This window comes from Ahaetulla prasina, chromosome 8 (assembly GCF_028640845.1).
Source record: "Ahaetulla prasina isolate Xishuangbanna chromosome 8, ASM2864084v1, whole genome shotgun sequence".
In the NCBI taxonomy this organism is placed as follows: Eukaryota; Metazoa; Chordata; class Lepidosauria; order Squamata; family Colubridae; genus Ahaetulla; species Ahaetulla prasina.
The window spans coordinates 91,247,223-91,273,182 of NC_080546.1; the positions used below are offsets into that span (position 1 = coordinate 91,247,223).

General features: G+C 44.9%; 1 protein-coding gene across 2 annotated transcripts in view; it reads left to right on the forward strand.

The window, feature by feature from the left end:
* Positions 1-19,520: 19,520 nt before the first annotated feature.
* Positions 19,521-25,960, forward strand: part of SEL1L3 (SEL1L family member 3) — a 50,534-nt gene continuing 44,094 nt past the window's right edge. For both annotated transcript variants that reach the window (XM_058193210.1, XM_058193211.1), the window contains exons 1-5: positions 19,521-20,073; positions 20,787-20,913; positions 22,213-22,334; positions 23,632-23,747; positions 24,921-24,976. In XM_058193210.1, the coding sequence (XP_058049193.1) occupies positions 19,572-20,073; positions 20,787-20,913; positions 22,213-22,334; positions 23,632-23,747; positions 24,921-24,976 (923 nt within the window). In that variant the 5' untranslated portion in view covers positions 19,521-19,571. The remainder of the gene's footprint in view (positions 20,074-20,786; positions 20,914-22,212; positions 22,335-23,631; positions 23,748-24,920; positions 24,977-25,960) is intronic.

Consider the following 25,960-nt stretch of genomic DNA (forward strand, 5'->3'; position numbering starts at 1 on the left):
TCAAAGATCCCGGCTCCCTTGATCAAAGATCCCAGCACCCTTGGTCAAAGGTCCCAGGTCCCTTGGTCAAAGATCATGGCTCCCTTGGTCAAAGATCCCAGCTCCCTTGGTCAAAGATCCCAGCGCCTTTGGTCAAAGATCATGGCTCCCTTGGTCAAAGATCCCGGCTCCCTTGGTCAAAGGTCCCAGCTCCCTTGGTCAAAGATCCCAGTTCCCTTGCTCAAAGGTCCCAGCTCCCTTGGTCAAAGATCCCAGCTCCCTTGGTCAAAGATCCCAGTTCCCTTGGTCAAAGATCATGGCTCCCTTGGTCAAAGATCATGGCTCCCTTGGTCAAAGATCCCAGCTCCCTTGGTCAAAGATCCCAGCTCCCTTGGTCAAAGATCCCAGCTCCCTTGGTCAAAGATCATGGCTCCCTTGGTCAAAGATCCCAGCTCCCTTGGTCAAAGATCCCAGCTCCCTTGGTCAAAGATCATGGCTCCCTTGGTCAAAGATCCCAGCTCCCTTGGTCAAAGATCCCAGCTCCCTTGGTCAAAGATCATGGCTCCCTTGGTCAAAGATCATGGCTCCCTTGGTCAAAGATCCCAGCTCCCTTGGTCAAAGATCATAGCGCCCTTGGTCAAAGATCCCAGCTCCCTTGGTCAAAGATCATGGCTCCCTTGGTCAAAGATCCCAGCTCCCTTGGTCAAAGATCCCAGCTCCCTTGGTCAAAGATCCCAGCTCCCTTGGTCAAAGATCCCAGCTCCCTTGGTCAAAGATCCCAGCTCCCTTGGTCAAAGATCATGGCTCCCTTGGTCAAAGATCCCGGCTCCCTTGGTCAAAGATCCCAGCTCCCTTGGTCAAAGATCATGGCTCCCTTGGTCAAAGATCCCAGCTCCCTTGGTCAAAGATCCCGGCTCCCTTGGTCAAAGATCCCAGCTCCCTTGGTCAAAGATCCCAGCTCCCTTGGTCAAAGATCCCAGTTCCCTTGGTCAAAGATCCCGGTTCCCTTGGTCAAAGATCATGGCTCCCTTGGTCAAAGATCCCGGCTCCCTTGGTTTCCTTGGTCAAAGATCATGGCTCCCTTGGTCAAAGATCCCAGCTCCCTTGGTCAAAGATCAGGGCTCCCTTGGTCAAAGATCAGGGCTCCCTTGGTCAAAGATCCCAGCTCCCTTGGTCAAAGGAGCACAGAATAACAGAGTCACAGAGTTGGAAGGGACCTTGGAGGTGTTCCTTGGCAGGAAACCCTACCATTTCAGCCAGGTGGTTGTCCAGTCTCTTCTTTAAAAACTCCAGTGATGGAGCATCCACAACTTCTGAAGGCATCTTCTGCTCCACTGGTTAATTGTCCTCACTGTCAGGAAGTTTCTCCTTAATTCCAGGTTGCTCCTCTCCTTGACTAGTTTCCATCCATTGTTTCTTGTCCTGCCCTTCTGGTGCCTTGGAGAATAGGTTGACCCCCTCCTCTTCTTTGGGGCAGCCCCTCAAATATTGGAAGGCTGCTATCCTGTCCCCCTAGTCCTTCTTTTCTCTCGATTAGCCAAACCCAAATCCTGCAACCTTCATACGGCTATGGAGAAAGCCAATATTTTTCTTCTCCTAGGCCAGTGATGGTAAACCAGTGATTGGCACACTTGCCGGAAGTGGCATGCAGAACCAACTCTCTGGGCACGCCAGCCATCGCCTGTTGCTCTTCCAGTTTCCGGCGCTCCCTGTGTGTGCTCCCAAGTTTTGCCAACACTGTCCTAGGCTCTCCCCCCCATCCTGTCCTCTTGCTAGTGTCCAATAAAGTTCAAATTAGTTGTTTCGGTAACGGTTCTAAAGTTTGGTGTCTCTTTTCTGTGGGCGTTTGCATTCCGTTCCTACGCCTGGTGTCCTGGGATCGTTCAACCGTTGTCTCTGGCTGGCACTTCTGGTTCGTGTCATTCCCCCCTTCTCTGCATCCTCCATTCATTCCCCCTCCCCATTCCTTTATGGCAGGCGGCTCTCAAAGGGAAATAAGGCAGAAACCGTGCAATGGCACATTTGAATGGTCATGCAGGAAATCTTGATCGCTGTAAACCTGGTTGATAATATTGGCTAAAGACACCAGGACTCGGTCTTTCCCAGGATTGGTTTATTTATAAAATTCATAGGCTACCCATAACCTCTGGGTATCTATACTCAATATCTATATGAACAGAGTGTTGTCTGAGTGCAATGAGTTTTGAACAACAAAAAGACAATAAGCATAATGGCAATCGTAATATACATATTCACAGACAAAAGCCAGGAAAAGCTCCAGGCCCAGACAAGATAACTCCTTCTTGTTTAAAAGTCTGTGCTGACCAATTGGCCCCCATCTTCAACCGTATCTTCAATAAATCACTAGAGATGTGCTATGTTCCTTCTTGCTTCAAACGCTCTACCATCATCCCAGTGCCGAAGAAGCCCACCATCAAGGAACTGAATGACTACAGACCAGTTGCTTTAACATCTGTAGTCATGAAAACCTTTGAAAGGCTAGTGCTGTCCCACTTGAAAACCATCACGGATCCGCTGTTAGACCCCTTGCAATTTGCATACCGAGCAAATAGATCAACAGATGATGCTGTTAATATGGCTCTGCACTACATCCTACAACATCTTGAGTCTCCAAAGACCTATGCAAGGGTCCTTTTTGTAGACTTTAGTTCAGCATTCAATACCATCATTCCAGACACTCTTCTAACTAAGCTAAACCAGCTACAGATACCTGAACAGACTTGTAAGTGGATCACAAGCTTCCTAACAAACAGGAAGCAACAAGTGAAGCTAAGCAGAATCACAGCAGATACCTGTACAATTAGCACAGGGTCCCCACAAGGCTGTGTGCTCTCCCCACTTCTCTTCTCTCTGTATACCAATGACTGCATCTCCAGCAATCCATCTATTAAACTACTGAAGTTTGCAGATGATACAATGGCGATTTGTCTCATTCAAGACAACGATGAATTTGCATACAGGTGGGAGGTTGAACAACTAGCCTTGTGGTGCGACCAGAACAATCTCAAAACCATAGAAATGGTGGTAGACTTTAAGAGAAACCCTTCCATACTTCCACCTCTCACAATACTAGACAACGTAGCATAAACAGTAGAAACCTTCAAATTTCTAGGTTCTACCATATCGCAAGATCTAAAATGGACAGCTAACATCAAAAACGTCATCAAAAAAGCACAACAAAGAATGTTCTTTCTGCGCCAACTCAGTAAGCTCAAACTGCCCAAGGAGCTGCTGATCCAGTTCTACAGGGGAATTATTGAGTCTGTCATTTGCACCTCTATAACTGTCTGGTTCGGTTCTGCAACCCAACAAGAAAGACACAGACTTCAGAGGATAATTAGAACTGCAGAAAAAATAATTGCTACCAACCTGCCTTCCACTGAGGACCCGTATACTGCACGAATCAAGAAGAGGGCCGTGAAAATATTTGCAGATCCCTCGCATCCTGGACATAAACGGTTTCAACTCCTACCCTCAAAACGACGCTACAGAGCACTGCACACCAGAACAACTAGACACAAGAACAGTTTTTCCCCGAACGCCATCATTCTGCTAAACGAGTAATTCCCTCAACACTGTCAAACTATTTACTAAGTCTGCACTACTATTAATCTTCTCATCGTTCCCACCACCCATCTCCTTCCCCTTATGACTGTAACTTTGTTGCTTGCATCCTTACAATTTATATTGATATTGGTTATTTCCTGATTGCTTATTTTTAGCCTATATCATTAAGTGTTGTATCATTAAGTGTTAAATTTGTACCCTATGACTATTATTAAGTGTTTAAGTGTTGTACCTTGATGAAGGTACAACTTGGAGCATATGCACCAAGACAAATTCCTTGTGTGTCCAATCACATTTGGCCAATAAAAAATTCTATTCTATTCTATATCATTAATAATAATCTCATAGTAATAGTGGCATTAGCTTTTCGATACTAGAAAAACTTTCATTATATAACTCAGTCAACCTTTTTATACCTACCGCCCACTTTTGTATCTCTGTTAGTAGTAAAATTTTCTAACCACCCACCGGTTCCACAGTAATGGTGATTTATAAAGTAGGGAAGTAACTTTACTTTATAAAATTTATAATTTGACAATTCGACAAAACCCCTACCACCCACCATGAAAGCTGGAACGCCCAGTAGTGGGCGGTAGGGACCAGGTTGACTACCACTGACATAACTGACTGTCCTCTTAATCTTTTTAGTTTCTAACCTCTGTTTCTGTTAGTTAGCCATTGGTAAAATAACTCCCACCTTAAAAAATATTCTGTTTCTTCCTTCTTTTTTATTTTTGGTGTTAATCTGCCCATCTCTGCATGTTCTAATATATATATATATATATATATATATATTTATAAAACATTCAGAATAACAGAATATCAGAGTTGGAAGCAATGGTGGGTTTAAATTTTTTTTACTACCAGTTCTGTGGGTGTGGCTTGGTGGGCGTGGCATGGCTTGGTGGGGGTGGCTTGGTAGGCATGGCAGGGGAAGGATACTGTAAAATCTCCATTCCCACCTCAATCCAGGGGAAGGTTACTGCAAAATCCCCATTTCCTCCCGATCAGCTGGGACTCGGGAGGCAGAGAAAAGATGGGGACGGGGCCAGTCAGAATTTTTACTACCGGTTCTCTAAACTACTCAAAATTTCCGCTACCGGTTCTTCAGAACTGGTCAGAACCTGCTGAAACCCACCTCTGGTTGGGAGGCACCTTGGAGGTCTTCTAGTCCAACCCCCTGCTTAGGCAGGAAACCCTACACCACTTCATCTGAAGCGATCTATTCATTTTTCCACTGTTGTGAGAAACCATTTCTTGCTGCTGTTGACACATGTAAAATTAGATATGTGTTCCCTTTATTATACTGTTCTGGTAAGATACCCAACAGAACCATCTTATCTAGAGATGGGATTCAATTACCTTCCCTACACGTTCACAAATGTGAGCGAGCGAGTGCTTTGCTCACACGTGCCACCTTCCATGCATGTTCTTTGCTCCTGCGCATGCTTCCCGCACATGCGGACGCCCTCCAAAACGTGGCTAAATATGACAGCATTACATCCAGGCGGGTGGGCAGGGCCTATTGCAGTTGGCGCTACCGGTTTACCCGAACCGGGCCAAACCGGCTGAATGCCCACCACTGATCTTATCTCAAGGATAATGACTTTCGCCCCTCTGTCCATCAATGCCTCTGCCAGGGCCACCATTGCTGACCTCCGGTTGGTTATGCCAGATTTTGGCTCCCTCTGCCCTCCACTCTACTGCAGAGATTTTTTTTTTTTTATTTATTTATTTTATTTTTTTTTGCAACAAACAAACAAAAAGAAAATACATTATTACACCCTTGTGCTATACATAAAAGGAAGATTTGGGTCTTCGGATATATCCTCATGATTGCCAAAATCCACGTTCTCGAGGTACAGGTACTGAAGCATCCAATGTTCCAAGCGCAAAGTCCACAAATGGTTTCCAAGTCTTCCAGAAAATATCTTCTTTATACACACCACTTCTAATTTTAATATCACATGTCATTTTATCATTTAAAGCTAATTTCCACATTTCAGAATTCCACTCTTCTATCAATTCCTTTAACCTCTCTCCACACATCAACCACGCCGTTTCGAAGCATCCACATATTTAAAATCCCCAGTTTATTTGCTCCTCCACAGCGGGTGGGATTAGTACTGTCTATTTTATCTCTGATTAAATTAAAATCCCCAGCCACAATTACTTTCCCTACACTTTCATTCTCCAAAATTTTTGTTATTTTTTCAAGAAATTCTCTTTGTTTTTCATTCGGTAAATATAAATTAACAAGTGTCACTTTTTCCTCATTAAGATTTCCAACAATTATTACATATCTTCCATCTTCATCCAAAATTACCTTATGTTTTTCAAAGTACACCCTATCTGATATCAGTGTTGCAACTCCTCTAGCTTTTGAAGTTCCAAATGCTTTTCATATATTTGCATACCTTTTATATACATTCTATTTGAATCTTCAGATTTCTGATGGGTTTCTTGTAAAAATAAAATGTCTGGTAAATCCTTTTAATCTTAAGCTCCAATCTTCTTCTTTTAATCTGATTCCTGTACCCTTCACATTCCATGACATTATTTTTATAACTCCCATTTAAAATATAAATTTTTTAATCCTATCCCCCCATCTTCCTTTCTGTGCCCCCCACCACCCGACATTAAACTACCATATAAACAACAATAATAAAACAGAAAAATAGCAAAAAACAAAACAAACAATAAAGTACAAACAATCTTCTTCCCCCACATCCTCATCGGTTTCGCCTCTATAAAGAGAATGGGGGAGAGGGGACGTGCCAATGCCCGGGGCACTTCTTTCGGGCTGTCTATTTAAATTCATCACTCAAAAAAAAAGATAGCGATGACCCGCATTCAGCTTCATATTTTCCAAGACTCTTATCTGCTTCTTCTCCTACTGTATCCTCACGACTCTTCTTCTGTTCAACCAACACAGGTGATATTTCTTTCCTCTTTAACCCTTTAGAGTCTTGCCCTCCAATAGCCCCTTTTTCTTCTTCTGAGATTGATGTTTCCACGTATGTTCCACCCATCTGAAGCATTTGATCTTTTATCTCCATTAAATCCTCCATCTCAATCAGTCCAAGCTCCCGTAAATATAATAATGCATCTATATCTGGGGTGATTGTACGCATCCTTCCTTTATAAAAAAATTTCAATTGTTGTGGTGGCCTCCAATTGTATTTAATTCCATTATCTCTCAAAACTTTTGTAATTGGTTTTAAAAAAAATCTCCATGCCCTTTCTTCTCTTGATATATCCGGGAAGACTTGAATAGTCTTCCCTTCAAACTTCAAAGCATCTCCCAACTCTCTTAACTTGGCCATAACTTCCAACTTATCACCAAGATTTGCGAACCTGACAAGCACATTCCTGTTAGAACCATTTTGCCTTCTATATCCAATTCTAAAAACACTTGCCAGGTCTGCTATTGTGAACGTAAGTTGCGTATCCAAATCATTAATCCATTTCAAAACCCGCTGTTTCAATTTATCCTCCCTTTCTTCCGAGATTCCTCTGATAACAAAATTATATTTCCTCATCTCTTCTTCCAAAAGACAAATTCTCTTATCTTGCTGCTCATTTTTATAAAATATTTTGCCAATTTGCCGATCTACTTTTGCCTCATGCACATGCAGCTGCTCCATTTCATCTTTAATCATTATCATTTCCTCTTTTTGTTTAGCAAAGTTATCATTCATATCTTGCTTTAAATTTTGCACTTCGGATGTCAGTTTAAATGTCAAATTATCTATACGCTCTGATAGTCCTGCTATTTTTTCCCCAATTTTATTTAAAGCTGCAGCAATTTGCTGCGTTTCTGAAAGTTGTTGAGTCATTTTGAAAAAAAAAAAAACCAAAAAATTTCTCAAACTGGGATTCCAATTTTTCAAAGAGTCTTAGTGAAGATCAAAGGACAGCAGTCAAACCAATTTTACAGAGGGTCTTGATGAAGATCAAGGGACGACAATCTTTTAATTGAAGCGAAACGGCTTATTTGCACTCGTTAGTAGCTTATCAGTAACTTATGAGTCATATTCACTCCACAAAGAAACACAATTACCTCACAGCTTAATCAGCGCCATTTTTTCTCCACGTCGGCAGAGAAAAAAACAAACAAACCAGCTTGAACTTCAAAACAAAGTCCTTTTTTTGTTTTCTGTAATATAAACAAGCTATTAATTTCCTCTCAAAAGAAAAATAATAAAAAAATTATCCACCTAATAAAATCTTCTTCAGCCAATCAGCCAGTCAGTCCAGCACAAAAGATCGATCTCTTCAATTAAAATTCTTCTCATTAGCAAATTCAGTCTTTGATATTCCTTAGCCTCAGCATTTAACACAGAACACGATAATTATAATAAGGAAAGCAAAAGACAGCAGTTTATTCCAAACTCCTTGTGTCTGCCAGTTCGGTCATCCCACGCAGTAAAAACTCCTTAATTCAAGCAGTTTCAGATGACCTACCAGTTTTAAATTCAGTCTGCTGGGCTATTAACACTTCCACTTCATGATTTATTAACTTTCATCCATAACAGTGCATTCCAAACAGCATTAATCCTCATAAATCTTCATTATTAAGCCCTGTGAAGTGAAGGAAAGGTCCTTACCCCACCACGGTCATGGCCACGCCCCCTCTACTGCAGAGATAAGAGGTGCCGCTACAGGTAATTCTCGATTTACAACGATTCATTTAGTGACCGTTCAAAGTTACAGTGAAAAATGTGACTATGATGGCCATTTTTCATACTTATGACTTTTGGGTCAGGCCCAGGATTGTGCGATCAAAATTCAGACGCTTGGCCACTGGTTCATACTTACGACCGTTGCTGTGCGTCCCAAGGTCATGCGATCCCCTTTGGCGAACTTTTGACAAGCGAAACCAACGGGGAAGCCCGATTCACTTAACAACCGTGTTACCAGCTTATCCACTGCAGGGATTCGCTCAGCAACGGTGGCAAGAAAGGTCGTAAACATGCAGCTAAATTTGCTTGACAAAGGCCTCACTTAACAACAGACGTTTTGGGCTAAATTATGGTCGTAAGCAGAGGGGGGATTCAGCCGGTTCAGGCCGGTTCAAGCAAACCGGTAGTAGCGACCTGCCTGTCTACCATCCTGGGCACAATTCCGTCCTATATCGCTGCGTTTTTGACGTCGCACGCATGTGTGGACAGAGCACGTGCAGGAGCGAATTGCCATGTTTTGTGATGTCGCACGCATGTGTGGGTGGCCCGTGCGGAAGCGAAGCGAGCTTGCATGCATGCGCGCTGACATTTCCAAGGCTGGGCGAAACGGTAGCTACAGTATCTGAAGGCCACCTCTGGTCGTAAGTCGAGGACTACCTGTACTACCAAAAAAACTCAGCTTGGGGATCTGTCAGACCTGGGAGAGACGCAGGGGTAGTGGGTTTCATGCATTCGAGCAAAGTACCGGAAAATTCAGCCCTTCTTGGAAAATTGATTCCTCACTTGTTTAAATATGTTGTTCTTTTTAGAAAAGGAGGCCACAAGGAAGCATTACGCTGTTTGTTTTTTTGGTTTTTTTTTTGCAGAGGTCTGTTTTTTCACAAATAGATAAATCTGGACCTTTATTTCCCTTGAAAATAGAGTGGGGAATTATAAAGACTTAGCAGATGGAACCTTTTTTTAATGTTCTCCAGCTTATTTTGTGGAAATGAGAAGCTGCTACGTAAGAATTCAACGAACACCCAGAAAAGGAGGGTAGAAATGTGAGGAGAAGCTACAGAGGAGAAACTCATAGATTTAAGACTACATTCCATTCTTCTAAGATTTAAGACTACAGAACTGAGAAAACTGATGTTGTGCTCCGCCAGCAGTCTGCGGAGCTGGCAACGGAGTCGGACAGTGATGAGGCTGAGGAAGAACATGGGCCTGTCCTGGAGGCTGGGGAAGGCCCGGATGAGGGCTCTGCGTCGGAGGCAGAGGTGGGGTCAGGGCCATCGGGGAGTGATGTGCGGACTCCAGAGCCTCCAGAGGCTGACAGTAGTGAGGCAGAGGAATAGGAGGAGCCTGTTCCTAATGCACGCATGAGAAGAGCAGCTCAAGCAAAGAGGACGACTCAGGGGTAGGGCCAAGAGATGATTGGCCCCTCCCATAAGGCTTAAAAGACCAGCAAGGACATTTGGGCTCTTTGTCGGAAAACAACATTGATAGTCTTGCTCCTTGTCTTGCTGCATTTATTTCTTGTCGGCCTCTTCTGCTTTTGAACTTTTGCCAAGAAAAGCCTTTGGCAGTTTGCCTAATTAGGACCAAGGTTGGTGATAAGACTGAAGAGTTGCGTTAGGAAGAATTTGCTTTGATTTAGTTTGGACGACGCTGAGAATGAGTTAATTCTCAGCTGTTCTAATAAAGTCTGTTTGTTTTTGAACTGATTGCATTTACTACTACCTACTTGGGCCTGGGTCACAACAACTGGGAGGGAATGCAGGAAACGGAAACATTTTCATCAACTGCAATTGGACTGGAACCACTTCAGGTTGTCCTCGACCCTCAACTGGAAGGGAAGCTGCCGATTAACGGTCGCGTGGCATAACGGTCCTGAAACGCTCATGTGAAAAACCAGATTTTAGGACCTTGGCTTTCGTGAAGCAAACCAATGATTTGCTATGGCACAACTCATCTCATTCTATTTAATAGTTTTTAAATTCACTATAACCCTTTGAGGATTTCCCAGGATATTTAGTTCAAGTTAGAGCGTTTCATGTGTTTAAAAAAGTTTCTAATTTGGCCCCACAGTCAAATGAGATGACTTTCAAATTGGGTCCCTGTCAAATTGCTGGAATACAAATAGTCCTCGATTTACGACAGTTGATTAGTGACCATCCGAAGTTACAACGGCACTAAAATAAGGGACCGTTTTTCACACTTACGACCGTTGCTACATCCCTACGGTCAGTCACGTGATCAAAATTTGGAGGCTGGGCAACTGACTCATATTTATGACGGTCGCTGTGTCCTGGGGGGGCGACCTTCTGACAAATGAACTCAACACGGGAATCTGATTTGCTTAACAACCATGTTACTGATTTAAGAACGGTAGTGATTCGATTTAAGCATTTAACCGAGGAAGGTCGGAAAAGGAGGCAAAAAGCCCCTTAACAAATGTCTCACTTAGCAACACAAATTTGGAGCTCAGTTGTGATTTGCTTGTATAATGTATAATTTGCAACCACGACAATAACACTGCTCAGCCAGTAGATGGCAGTGTTTGTAGGTTCGCTAGGTATAATCTAGGCTCTATACTCTATGGTTTTTGTTTTGTTGTTTTTTTGCAGAGGTCTGTTTTTTCACAAATAGATAAATCTGGACCTTTATTTCCCTTGAAAATAGAGTGGGGAATTAGAAAGACTTAGCAGATGGAACCTTTTTTTAATGTTCTCCAGCTTATTTTGTGGAAATGAGAAGCTGCTACGTAAGAATTCAACGAACACCCAGAAAAGGAGGGTAGAAATGTGAGGAGAAGCTACAGAGGAGAAACTCATAGATTTAAGACTACATTCCATTCTTCTAAGATTTAAGACTACAGAACTGAGAAAACTGATGTTGTGCTCCGCCAGCAGTCTGCGGAGCTGGCAACGGAGTCGGACAGAGATGAGGCTGAGGAAGAACATGGGCCTGTCCTGGAGGCTGGGGAAGGCCCGGATGAGGGCTCTGCGTTGGAGGCAGAGGTGGGGTCAGGGCCATCGGGGAGTGATGTGCGGACTCCAGAGCCTCCAGAGGCTGACAGTAGTGAGGCAGAGGAATAGGAGGAGCCTGTTCCTAATGCACGCATGAGAAGAGCAGCTCAAGCAAAGAGGACGACTCAGGAGTAGGGCCAAGAGATGATTGGCCCCTCCCATAAGGCTTAAAAGACCAGCAAGGACATTTGTGCTCTTTGTCGGAAAACAACATTGATAGTCTTGCTCCTTGTCTTGCTGCATTTATTTCTTGTCGGCCTCTTCTGCTTTTGAACTTTTGCCAAGAAAAGCCTTTGGCAGTTTGCCTAATTAGGACCAAGGTTGGTGATAAGACTGAAGAGTTGCGTTAGGAAGAATTTGCTTTGATTTAGTTTGGACGACGCTGAGAATGAGTTAATTCTCAGCTGTTCTAATAAAGTCTGTTTGTTTTTGAACTGATTGCGTCTACTACTACCTACTTGGGCCTGGGTCACAACAACCGGGAGGGAATGCAGGAAACGGAAACATTTTCATCAACCGCAATTGGACTGGAACCACTTCAGGTTGTCCTCGACCCTCAACTGGAAGGGAAGCTGCCGATTAACGGTCGCGTGGCATAACGGTCCTGAAACGCTCATGTGAAAAACCAGATTTTAGGACCTTGGCTTTCGTGAAGCAAACCAATGATTTGCTATGACACAACTCATCTCATTCTATTTAATAGTTTTTAAATTCACTATAACTCTTTGAGGATTTCCCAGGATATTTAGTTCAAGTTAGAGCGTTTCATGTGTTTAAAAAAGTTTCTAATTTGGCCCCACAGTCAAATGAGATGACTTTCAAATTGGGTCCCTGTCAAATTGCTGGAATACAAATAGTCCTCGATTTACGACAGTTGATTAGTGACCATCCGAAGTTACAACGGCACTAAAATAAGGGACCGTTTTTCACACTTACGACCGTTGCTACATCCCTACAGTCAGTCACGTGATCAAAATTTGGAGGCTGGGCAACTGACTCATATTTATGACGGTCGCTGTGTCCTGGGGGGGCGACCTTCCGACAAATGAACTCAACACGGGAATCTGATTCGCTTAACAACCATGTTACTGATTTAAGAACGGTAGTGATTCGACTTAAGCATTTAACCGAGGAAGGTCGGAAAAGGAGGCAAAAAGCCCCTTAACAAATGTCTCACTTAGCAACACAAATTTGGAGCTCAGTTGTGATTTGCTTGTATAATGTATAATTTGCAACCCCGACAATAACACTGCTCAGCCAGTAGATGGCAGTGTTTGTAGGTTCGCTAGGTATAATCTAGGCTCTATACTCTATGGGTTTTGTTTTGTTTTTTTTTGCTCAAAAGAGAGCTTCTGTTACAATGACAATTAAAAAGTTAAGTAGCAAGTCCCTGGTGACAAGCAAGGCGTTTTTTTGTTCTCCGAGGCTACACAAAACAGAATTTGTAGCACAAATCAAAATGAATTCCTGCATCACAGCCTAAGACTCAAGCCAAACATTGTTGATCGGTGGACATCTTTATAAACAGAATTGTTTATAAAATTGTTCCTCGCAGGGGCTGTTTTAAAAAGGATGCTATTTGCCCAATGCTGCTTCTCATCTGCACCCAGATTTGCAAGTTCGGTGCTGGATAAAAGGGATGCGGTGGCTCAGGGGCTAGGACGTTGAGCTCGTCAATCGAAAGCTCGGCAGCTCAGCGGTTCGAATCCCTAGTGCTTCCGCGTAACGGGGTGAGCTCCCGTGACTTGTCCCAGATTCTGCCAACCTAACAGTTTGAAAGCACATAAAAAATTCAAGTAGAAAAAATAGGGATCACCTTTGGTGGGAAGGTAACAGCGTCCGTGCGCCTTTGGCGTTGAGTCATGCCGGCCACATGACCACGGAGATGTCTTCGGACAGCGCTGGCTCTTCGGCTTTGAAACGGAGATGAGTACCGCCCTCTAGAGTCGGCAACAACTAGCACGTATTACGAGGGGAACCTTTACCTTTATTTTATTTTTTTAGCGTATGGCAAATACATGGACTTATAGTGGTTCAAATGTTTATGTCCAGTCCACTCAGTCATTCAAGGGCAGGGTGCTCTATGTTGAAAAAAATCAGACATTAAGCTCTTGATGGATATTCGGAAACAACATGGTGGATATTTTGTCGAGAAGCACCACAGCCGCACTGATGGGTAGAGACAAGAAGATCCCACTTAAACAATATGTCCTGGCAGACACCATGTTGGGTGTAGATCCTACAAATATGGATAAAGATTAACAGAGTGGGAAGGGACCTTGTAGGTCATCTAGTCCAACCAGGGGTGAAATCTAAAAATTTTCCCTACCGGTTCTGTGGGCGTGGCTTAATTGGTGGGTGTGGCTTGGTGGTCAGGTGACTGAATGGGCATGGTCAATAATAATAAATAAATAATAAAAATAATAAAGTATACAAAACTTGGGAGGCACCGGTCTACCTTCTTTAAAAATAGAGGCCCCAGTCTACCAATTGCGTTTTACTGAGAGGCACCGGTCTACTAATTGACTTTTTTTGGCAGGCACCGGTCTACCTTCTTTAAAAATAGAGGCACCAATGATTGTACTGTTCACTGGTCAAATCGTTGGAATGAATATGGAAAAATAAAATAGAATTTTTTTTGGTAAAAAATATATATATAGAGGCACCCGTGTCGTGTCCCACTCCTCCGCTGACGGCGGGCAAGACACAACAACCGGTCTACTAGCTGCCTACAGCGCTGATCAGCTGTAGTGTGGTCCTTTGAAGTGCCGCGGCAGTCATTGAAGGCCGTTTGCAGCTATAATTGTGTTATGAAGAATTTGCTTTGAGTTAGTTGGGACAACGCTGAGAATGAGTTAATTCTCAGCTGTTCTAATAAAGTCTGTTTGTTTTTGAACTGAGTGCATCTACTACTACCTACTTGGGCCTGAGTAACAACAGGGGAACTTTGTTTAAAAGGCAGATCCCTTCCTCAGGTGAGTTGGGCGATTGCCTAGCTGGCAGGAAGCAGCCAGGATGAAGCTTCAAGAGGCCGCAGACACACAAATCCAGGATGTCAAGTTTTTTTTTCCTTTTGTAGAACCTCATAGTTCCTACCAGGGCAGCGGCGGGTGGGTGGGTGGGTGTAGAAACGGCAACAACAACAACCAAAAAAACCCCCCAAGTTTGTCCATTAGTTTGGAACGATAGGCATTTAGGAACAAAGGCATCTGATAAAGAATGGTAAAACAGGTCCCACGGTTTCACCATGCAAATTTTACTGCTGACGTCAGAGCTTGTAAGGTATTTCACCCTCCCTCTCTTGTCCCTCTTATGTTTGGGGCTTCCATGTTTGGGAAGATAGTCACAGATACTCAGATGTGGTTGAGTTGAGTGAAAGCTCACGATCTTTTTTTTTTTTTTACTTTTAAAAGCATTTTTTTTACAACCTATTCAGGTGACTAGGTTATAAAAATGCTTTTAAAAATTAAAAAAGAGGCTCTGACGATCAAGCAGCTCAGCTGTGATCATCACAGCCTTTTTTTTTACCTTTTAAAAGCATTTTTTAAAAGAAGCGGCAAGCAGGCGACTGGGCGATTGGGTGGGTATGGGTGCGGAGGGCCAGGCATTTTTGCTACCGGTTCTCCGAACCACCCACCCGCCATGGCTACCATTTCACCCCTGGTTGTAAGATAAAACTTGATGGAAATGTTTGAACCAGAAAAGTCGCACTATGTCCAATGTTTTTAACTGTTATTTAATAAAAAAAACTTTTTTAAATTTTTTTTAAAAAAGAAAAGAAACCTCAGTTGCGCCAGGCATCCATAAGTCCAGGCCAAACCCCGAATTACTTTTCAACCCTAGCAGGTCAGAAGTGGGGAGAGGTCTTAGCAAAGAGTAACCCACCTATGAATCAAGGGGTGATGACAATGTCTCCCCAATTCCAGATCAGGTCCGATTCCTTAAGACAAAAATCCCAATTCCCTACACCTGTAAGTGCTAAGAAAGATCAGGTCCTTAAAAGGATTGGAGCGTGTGGAAATTGACACCTGCTCTTCCCACTCGTCATGGGCCAAATGTGTTAAACTTCCAACCAACTCATCCACAGAGAAGAAGTAGACTCGCTGCCAGAAGGAACAAAAGACTGCAATTGTTCTGTCCCCCTCGCTTCAGTCCGAGAGATGGCTTAATTAGCCGGCACTATCAGCTCTGGCAGCAAGCTAGCGAGCATCTGCCAAGTGTCTCTGTTATCTCCCTTGATGCCGATGAGTCAACAAACAGTACTTCAGCTCTAATCAAGCAGTTGATTTGCCTGCTACAAAGAGGCATAGCAGCCCTCGCTGCTTTTATATCCTGTGGGGTGTGGCTCCATGACTCAGCACTTCCTAGGCCTGCCCCACCCCTGCTTCTGTTGTTCCCGCCTCTCCTGCCTACGAAACCTAGGGTCCAGCCAGGCCTGATTCCCATCAGCTGGGTCTGGAGGTGTGGCCTGGAGGGGAAAGAGTCAGGGGACGGAGGCCTCGTTATCTCCTCCACCTGGCCTGCCTCTGGCTCCTGGAGCCGGTGCTCCCGAGGTAAGTCCTGGTGGCCCTTCCCCCTCACTTTCCGAGTCACTTTCTGGCAGGGGCCCCAGCTTGGAGGGCGCAGAAACAACAGCAATAAACAAGAACTGTTCACCTAAAGAGTGACGGGGAAATAGTGACAGAGAAGCGACTATACCTCTCGAGCCTTTAACCAAATTCTTTCTTTCTGTGAATTTTTACGGCCATCTTATAAACCCCTTGGAAAATTGGGGAAATGCTGGCAAACCATTAAATGCATCGCGGTGACAAATGCCCTGCTTGCAATTTTATATTCCTCCAAATGCTTTACAGCAGTGGTAGTCAACCTGGTCCCTACCGCTCACTAGTGGGCGTTCCAGCTTTCATGGTGGGTGGTAGGGGTTTTGTCCGATACTGAAGCACTTTCCTTTTTTTAAAATTTAATTGACTTTTTAAAAAATTTTCGTAGCATTATTTAAAAACATTTTCATTAGGTTTTCATAAAATTCCCCGTGACCATTTAAATTTCTGAAAATATACTATTTGTATCGCCCGTGCATAAGTTTAGTTCACGTTACGTAAGTGAAACTAAATGGCGCTATAGTGCGACCGCAAACAAAAGAGCCTCGTCCCAGAATAGCTCGCCCCCACACCACCCAGCTGTAACAGACAAGCAGAGCTGGTAGCCGGCGCCCACCCCAAAACCCAATCCACGATGCGCGAGAGGCATGCGCAGATGACGATACACGGCGCATTACTGTGGAACCGGTGGGCGGTTAGAAAATTTTACTACTAACAGAGATACAAAAGTGGGCAGTAAGTATAAAAATGTTGACTACCCCTGATCTACAGTATCTGTCTGTCTGTCTGTCTGTCTGTCTGTCTATCTATCTATCTATCTAAAGAGAAAAAATGAAGTTTGTATTATTACCAAACAATTGTTAATGTCATGTTAAATCTCTCACCGCTCTCTATATCTATCTATCTATCTATCTATCTATCTATCTATCTATCTATCTATCTATCTATCTATCTATCTAAAAAGAACAAATGAAGTTTTTATTATTACCAAACAATTGTCAACAATTTACATTGTTAATGTCATGTAATCTCCCTCTTCCTCTCTCTCTCTCTCTCTCTCTCCCCCCCACTTACCTACTGTAACTATCTCCTGGCCACCCCCTAGGATAATTTGAGGCTAAATCATGGACACAGTGAAGATGGTGTTTTGTGTGTGTGTGTGTGTGTGTGTGTGTGTGTGTGTGTTTTGTGTATTGCTCAGTCTACTTCAACTACATTTGGGAGGCTGCGTCAAACTTACAAACGCAAAAGGAAAAACGCTTTGGAGACTCGTGCAAACCCCGGGCTAGCTGGATGAATGCGAATTCTTCAGGCAGGGAAATTTAAGCAGAGCAAAAGAGCCCTGGGTGTTTTACTCTGCCTGAACGTGCAGGAGGGATGGATGGGCAGGAAGGAGGGAATGGGCGAAAGGACGAATGGAGAGGAAGGCGCCAAGACTGCCCCCTCCCCAGCTCTTCAGTTGCCAAGCGGAGACCCCTTCCTCCCCAGACCCCACTTTTCCAGCCCAAGGAACGGCCGGCCTCTAGTCCTGGGAGTCCAGGGCGCTCTGCACAAGCTCAGAGGGCAGCCGCTCCGACTTCAGCCCAGAGCCTTGCAGCGGAAGAGCGAGGAGGGGCCGGGCCGAGGCCGAGCCAGCTGGCGCACCTGCCGCGCCCCTCCCCGCTTCCTCCTTCACCTGTCCACGAAGCAGGATTTCCTCCTTCGCCCCGGGCGAGCTGAGCCCCGCGGGCACCGTCATGGACAGCTCCGCGGCCGCCCGATCCCTCCTCGGCTTCTGCCTGCTGCTTTCCGTGAGTCCCTGCCCAAGACCCCTGCCCAAGACCCCTGCCCATCACCAACCCCTTGGCTTGGCTGCCAAGCTGAACTTCGCGGGTCGGGTTTTGAACGCGGATTCTCGGGCTTTGCTTTGAATTCCCGCGGCAGAATCCGTGTCAAACGGAGAACGGACGAGCTGGAAGGGACCGTGGAGGTCTTCTAGTCCAGCCCCCTGCCAAGCTCAGATGGGCACCGGGTGGGGGGGTGGGGGTCCTGTCCTTTGCCCCGAGGTCTCCCCTGGCTTCCCGTTGGGTCTGTTCTGTGAATTCCGGCGGCAGAATCCGTGTCAAATGTAGAACGGACGAGCTGGAAGGGACCTCGGAGGTCTTCTAGTCCAGCCCTCCACTCAAGCAGGGGAACTGATACTATTTCAGATAAGTGACTGTCTAGAATCTTCTTAAAAACCTCCAGTGATGGAGCACCCATGATTTCTGGTGGCAAGCTGTTCCACTGGTTAATTTTCCTCACTGTTAGGAAGTTCCTCCTTAGTTCTAGGTTGCTTCTCTCCTTGATTAGTTTCCACCCTTTGCTTCTTGTCCTGCCTTCAGGGGCTTTGGAGAATAAGTTGACCGCCTCTTCTCTGTGGCAGCCCTCAAGTACTGGAATACTGCTATCATGTCTCCCCTAGTCCTTCTTTTCTCTAGACCAGCGGTCACCAACTGGTGGTCCGTGAACCACTGGCGGTCCGCAAGAAAATTTCGGTGGTCCACGGAAGAATTATTTGCATTTTTTATATTGCACTAAATACTATTTATCTTTTTAAAAAATCATATTAGTGGTCTGCAGGATTTAAAATTATGAATTTAGTGGTCCCTGAGGTCTAAAAGGTTGGTGATTCCTGCTCTAGATTAGTCAAACCCAAATCCAGCAACCGTTTGTTGTATGTTTTTGTCTCCAACATCTTAGTTGCTCTTCTCTGCACTTTTTCCAAAGTCTCAACATCTTTTTTTGTAGTAGGGTGACCCAAACTGGATGCACTATTCCAGGTGTGGCCTTACTAAGGCTTTATAAAGCGGTACTAACGCTTTACTTAATTTTGATTCTATGCCTCTGTTTATACAACCAAGGATTGTATTCACTTTTTTGGCTGCTGCCGCACACGGCTGGCTCGTGTTTAAGTGATCGTCCACTAGGACTCCAAGGTCCTTCTCGCAGGTCCTGTTTTTGAGCCAGGTCTCGCCTAATCTGTACTTATACCTTTGATTTTTCCTGCTCCTTCTCCTATTAATTAATTCTATTAATTATTAGTATTAATTAGTTATTAATTAATGACTTTCCAACATGACTTTCATGTCTAAGGCGGGGCTAGAACTCTAGTCTCCTGGTGATTGGCCGAAAGCCACCCAGCTGGTTTTCATGTCTAAAGCGGGACTAGAACTTATCATCTCCTGGTGATTGGCCCAAAGCCACCCAGCCGGCTTTCATGTCTAAGGCAGGACTAGAATTTACCATCTCCTGGTGATTGGCCCAAAGCCACCCAGCCGGCTTTCATGTCTAAGGCGGGACTAGAACTTACCGTCTCCTGGTGATTGGCCCAAAGCCACTCAGCCGGCTTTCACATTTATGGCGGGACTAGAACTCAGAGTCTTTCCATTTTTAGCCTGATGCCTTAACCACTACCGTCACACCAACCAAGTACCCACAAATATTTAAAAGCTTAGTCCAGAAACACCATATAAGCATATAAATTAAATTTATTTAATGAATAAATACGTAACTTGACCAAAAAGTCCAAGGGAGAATGACTTCTATAGAGATCGTTAAAAACAACTCCTGCCTTAACAGTTCTGGAGCCTTAACACAAAAGTCCAATAATTCTTCTTTTTCTTCCTTAGAAAAGTGGGACAACGTTTGGGAGGGAAACATTGCTGACCACGCCAATAACTCCTGAGATGCAGCGCAAGACACTTTCCGAGGATTTTATTCACTTGAATGTTTGGAACAAAAAGTTGCGGAATAGCGTTGCCATCTCGGTGGCCTATTTCTGCTCAAAACCCTGCATCGTAACTTTAGAAGCCAAAGCATCTTTGGAATTCAGGAAGACCGTATCGGTGTACAAGAAACGATGGGAAGGGGACCGCGTCCGGAAGAATCGGACGGTCAGCTTGACTTTCCCGAATAGCATGGTCTTCAGAGACGATTATCTTATCAAGCGATCGCTAAATGTAGACTGTGTGATCCTCTACGCTTGGATTACGCACAAGGCGGCGGTGGTCCACCACTTTCCAGAAGCAGAAAGCTACTGGCGGGCCATTGTACGAGATTACTGTTTTTTGGATCCCGTTCCGCCTTTTGAACGTCCATACAAGGACCATAAGATGTGCTTGACCTGGAGCGCGGAACAAACGTGGAAACTCCAAGCAAACAGGATACCACGGTGTCCTCACGAAAACGGTAGGGACATCCACGGATTTACTTGTTCTCCAAACTGCTCAAAATTTCCGCTACCAGTTCTCCCGAACCTGTCAGAACCTGTGTCGTGTCCCACTCCTCCGCTGACGGCCGGGTCAGGGAAATCCGAATCAGGCTTGCCTCTGCAGCTCTGCCCAAAGTCCTAGCAAAGTCCTCAGAGCAGGCAGGAGACCAGAAAGTGACTTCAGCAAGATAAGTTCGACTTTGCCTGACTCAGAGACTGCCAGAAAGCAGATCCTTTATATAGGCCATGGGGTGTGGCTCCATGACTCAGCACTCATTAAGGCCTGCCCCTCCCTTCCTTCTGTTGCCTCCGCCTATCCAGTCTTCTGATGCGAGGGTCATTCCAATCAGCAGCTGTTGGAAATAAACTTTCCTCAGGCTCACATGCTGTGGAGGAGGGGGAGGGGTCTAGCTGCTCCGTTTGCCTGGGCATGGAGCCAGGGCTGCGGCCGGGGGGTGCTCCCTCCTCTGCAGCCTGCTTGGGCATGGAGCCAGGGCTGGGACCGGGAGGTGCCCCCTCCTCTTCAGCTTGTCTGGGCATGGAGCCAGGACTGGGGCCGGGAGGCATACATTCCTCCGTGTTCGGGAGCAGATAAGAAGGCCCCGGCTGCGGTGAGAGCGGGCAAGACACAACAACCTGCTGGATTTCACCCCTGCCTTAATTGCATTAAGAAGGGCCTTATTTTTTACAGACCTGACGGAGATCCTCAACTTTCCATATGCATCCAGTGGAGAAGGGACAGGAATTGTGAAGAAGTTTCAGAAATTTGAAAACAGAGAACTTGAAGCCATCCGGAAAGATCACACGAGTTATCCAACGTAAGCCGTTCCTAACAATAAAGAACCTTTATTCTTTTCCGAAATGCGTATAGGCTGCGCGCTTATTTATCCTGTGATATTTTTGCAAGGCTACCCAGCCTGTGCACCGGAGCTGAGCTCACGTGCCATAGGTTCACCATCACAGCCCTATAGTATACCATTGGATGATTGACAAATGGTTGTCCAATCTCTTCTTAAAAACCTCCAGTGTTGGAGCACCCACAATTTCTAATTAATTGTCCTCACTGTCTGGAAATTCCTCTTTAATTCCAGGTTGCTTCTCTCCTTAGTTAGTTTCCATTCGTTGCTTCTTGTCCTGCCTTCAGGTGCTTTGGAAAATAGTTTGAGAGTCATTAATTAGCCCAGTTCCTGATATTCCAGGAATGAGATCATTCTCCTGTGAGCTGACCTCCAAGGAAGAGTCTGAGGCATTGTCCAAGGGAGACAACCCCCTACAATATCTTGGACATTGCTGTTCACTACATTTCTTGGGAAGATCCGCCGCCTTTTCCATCTCAGCCTTACTCATGGTTTTTCATATCAATAGATGTTTCTTCAAAGGAAACATCTCAATGGACCCTTTTCCATTTAGGCTGTTGTGGTCTGCCAGCAGTCTGCGGAGCAATGGAGTTGGGCAGCGATGAGGCTGAGGAAGAGCGTGGGCCAGTCCTGGAGGCTGGGAAAGGCCTGGATGAGGGCTCTGCATCAGAGGCAGAGGTGGGGCCAGGGCCATCAGGGAGTGAGGTGCAGACTCCAGAGCCTCCAGAGACTGACAGTAGTGAGGCAGAGGAACAGGAGGAGCCTGTTCCTAATGCACGCATGAGAAGAGCTGCCAGAAGGCAAGAGCAGCTCAAGCAAAGAAGACGACTCGGGAGTAGCCTCCCATAAGGCTTAAAAGACCAGCAATGGTGTTTGGGTTTTAGTGGAAAACAATGTTGATAGCTTCGTCTTGTTGCGTTTGTTTTGTATCAGTGTCTTCTGAACTTTTGCCAAAAAAGGCTTTTGGCAGTTTGACTAATTGGACCAAGGTTTGCGATAGGACTGAGGAATTTGAGTTGGGAGGAATTTGCTTTAATTTAATTGAACTACGCTGAGAATGAAATAATTCTCAGCTGTTCGAATAAAGTTTGTTTGTTTTTACACTGACTGAGTTTCCCACTACCAACTTGGGCCTGGGTCACAACATAGGCGAAGAGATAAAATCAACATCTCACTGGCTTTGAAGTGATCGGATGTTATTCAGATAGTGTCAGTAGCTCAGTATAAGCTGTTTCTCACCAGCGTTTTGTGTTTGCACAGCTTTACAATCTCGGCCTGGCTTTATTTGCTGCGCTATTGTGAGCGATCGTTGTGCGGCGTCCTGTATTTCATCGATTCGAGAGAAATGTACGGTACCCCTGCTGTATTTCTAACCAATACGGGTAAGAGAAAGAAAATTGCAGGTTTGACTGAATTAACACTGCCTTAAATCCAAAGCAAATTTAATTTGATTTCTCTCTCCCCCCTCCCCTAAAACCAGGGGTGAAATGCTCCCGGTTCAGACTGAATCAGCCGATCCGGAAGCGATGGTGGCGGGTGGTTCGGAGAACCGGTAGCAAAAATCCCTGCCCCCCCGACTCATGTCTATCCAATCACCTGGTCGCCCGCTTGCTTGCTTGCTGTTTCTTTAAAAAAATGCTTTTAAAAGGTAAAAAAAAGGCTCTGATGATCACAGCTGAGTCGCCCAAATGTCAGAGCCTTTTTTTACTTTTAAAAGCATTTTTTACAACCTAATAGGTTGTAAAAAAAATGCTTTTAAAAGATAAAAAAAAAAGGCTCTGACGATCACAGCTGAGCTGTCTGATCGTCAGAGGCCTTTATTTTTTACTTTAAAAACATTTTTTTACAACCTATTTGGCCGAATAGGTTGTAAAAAAAAATGCCTTTAAAATAAAAAAAAGATTGCGTGCCACAGCTGATCACCCTCCCCACACGCTGTTCTACTTACCCCATGCCTCCTTTTGGCGTGCATTTGGTATGTGGTGCGCACTCCGCATGCAAACAGAAACTGGTTCAGATTTCACCACTGCCTAAAACCCTTCTTAAGAAAGTCAGTCTGGTGGAAGGAACTTGACTCTGGATTTGATCTGGATGGGGATTACAATTGGTTGTAAATGAGGTTACAATGTAAATGTGTGGTTTTTAATTTGGGACACCCGGATCCCTTGTGGGCCTACGGATAGTTTTCAGAGGGTCCATTAAATGGGATGAGAAAAATAATATTTTTTAATAAAATATTCAAATCAGGAGCACACATTAGGTTCCAAGTTAAGCGGATTTATCGCTTGTGCATATAGTATATAACCAGAATCTAGTCAACTAACAAGCCAGCATTAAATTCGCTCTAGATAAGATTTAACAGAAATCAAGGCTTTGATAGCTTCTGGGAACGTAACGATTCCAGGCTTATTCCTCTCTTGACTCTGCCCCCAGGCTCTGCCTGTTCTTCCCCAACCTATTTAAAACAGTGTTTTTATATTTATTTCTATAATAGATATATTATTTTTTAAAGTTTGGATAACTGTATTTGAGCATAATTGGAGTTTGCGGATTTTGGCAGACCCCAAAGAGTCAGCAGGGGATCCAGGTCGACTGGAAAGAGATTGTACGTATGAAGTTGATCAGAGAGAAATCTACTTTGATCCTAAGTATGTTCATGGGTTGGGGATCACATTTCAGGTTATCTTCACATCCAAATGCGCCTTGTCAAAGGAGGGGATCTTGCAGTGAAGACCACGTCCCCCCTTCCTCTGCAGCTGTGGTTTCGACTTGATCTCTCCCTTAATGGACAAGAGGTATCTCTCTCTCTCTCCCTCCCTCCCTCCTTCTCTCTTCCTCCCTCTCTCTCTGTTTCTCTCTCTCACCCTCCCTTCCTCCCTCTCTCTGTATCTCTCTCACACTCTTTTCTCTCCTCCTCTCTCTCCTCTCTCCTCCTCTCTGTTTCTCTCCTCCTCCTCTCTCTTCCTCCCTCCCTCTCTGTTTCTCTCTCTCACCCTCCATTCCTCCCTCTCTCTGTTTCTCTCTCACACTCTTTTTCTCTCCCTCTCTCCCTCCCTTTCTCTCTGTTTCTCTCTCCTCCTCTCTCTCTCTCCTCTTTCTCTCCTCCTCTCCTCTCTCCTCCCTCCCTCTCTGTTTCTCTCCCTCCCTCCCTCTCACTTTCTGTCTGTTTCTCTCCCTCTTTTTCTCTCTCTGTTTCTGTCCCTCCCTCCCTCTCTGTTTCTCTCTCTCCTTCCCTTCCACTCTGTTTCTCTTCCTCCCTCTTTCCTTCCCTCCCTCCCTCTCTCTTTTCCTCTCCCTCCCTCCCTCTCCTCTCTCTATTTCTCTCCCTCCCCCTCTCCCTGTTTCTCTATCCATCTCTCTCTCTCCTTCGCCCCACTCCCTCTCTCTTCTCCCCTCCCTCTGTCTCTCCCCCCTCTCTGTTTCCTCCCTCTTCCTCTCTCTCTCTCTCTCTCTCAAACACACACACACCCTATATTGGCTTTATACTAGCATAATCATCTTGAAATCCAGCAGGTTCTGACAGGTTCTGGAGAACCGGTAGCGGAAATTATGAGCAGTTCGGAGAACCGGCAAATGCTACCTCTGGCTGGCCCCAGAGTGGGGTGGGAATGGGGATTTTGCAATATCCTTATCCTGCCACGCCCACCAAGCCACACCACACCCACCAAGCCACGCCCACAGAACCAGTAGTAAAAAAAATGCTGGATTTCACCACTGATCTGTGCCCTCGGAGGCACTGCATTGGCCCAGATTTTACAATGTTTACAGAGAGGGTGTAAATTTGAGATGATCTCTCAAAATGTAAGGAGGGCATCTTACCCTCCTTGCAGAAAGGATTCTGAAGATTTAATTTTTACCCTTCAACTAAACACTGTAACCAAAACTTTCAGGCCAAACCTGGGCTTGTATTGATTTCGCTGATTGTAACACGCACATTTTCAGAACTAATATTTAACTTTTTCTTTCAGATCGACATAACCATTGTTGGGAAGAATATGAACATCTTTCAACGTCAACTTTTTAAGTAAGGGACAACTTCTCCTCTCTTCATATAAGTGCCATGTTTTTATATATATATATAAAAGCTAAGCTCCCACCCAATCAGTTCAAACCCCCACTAGCAGTTAAAAGGAAGAAACAGCTGCGATCACACATTGCTCCCAGAAGCACGAAGCTGAAGCCTGAAGATGACGAATGAGACTTCGTCGAAACGTTGCCAAGACATTTCCAATTTTACGGAGAAAACCCGAACAAGCAAGACCTACATACAAACACCCGTGAAACCTCAGAAAACAAATATATATATATATATATATATATATATATATATATATATATATATTTGTTTTCTGAGGTTTCACAGTGATATAGGTCTTTGGTTGTTCGGGTTTTCTCCGTGTAAAATTGGAAGTGTCTTGGCGACGTTTGAAGTCTCATTCGTCATCTTCAGGCTTCAGCTCAGGCTTCTGGGAGCAATGTGATCGCAGCTGTTTCTTCCTTTTAACTGCTAGTGGGGTTTGAACTGATTGGGTGGGAGCTTGGCTGTGCTCTGATTGGCTGGGGTTTTTCTGTGCTCTGATTGGCTGGGGTGTGTCCTGTGTTGGTGGGGCTTGGTTGTGCTCAGTCTAATCTGTGCTGCAGGGGGATTTGAGCTGGTGAGCTGCACTGCTGCTGTTTGGCTTCGTGTTCGTGGTCGTGCTACATCTTCGTAGTGGGTGTCAGTCTGCTGCATGTATGGATTGGAGGGGTTTGAAGTGGCTAATGTTGCAGCTGCGGTCTGGCTTCTGGTCCTTGGTCGTGCTTCCTGATCAGTGTGGGTTTGGGTGTGCTTTCTGGGTGGATGTGGTGGTGACATCCTGTGTGGACCTCGTGAGTGTGGGTCTGGTGTCATTCCTCGTGTTAGGGACACGTTTGTCAATAAGGGCAGGTTTCAAATGGCTGGTAGGCGGAGGTATCATCTCGTTTGTTCATGCTGTGGGCGTTTTCTATCTCGATGGCTTCTCTGATT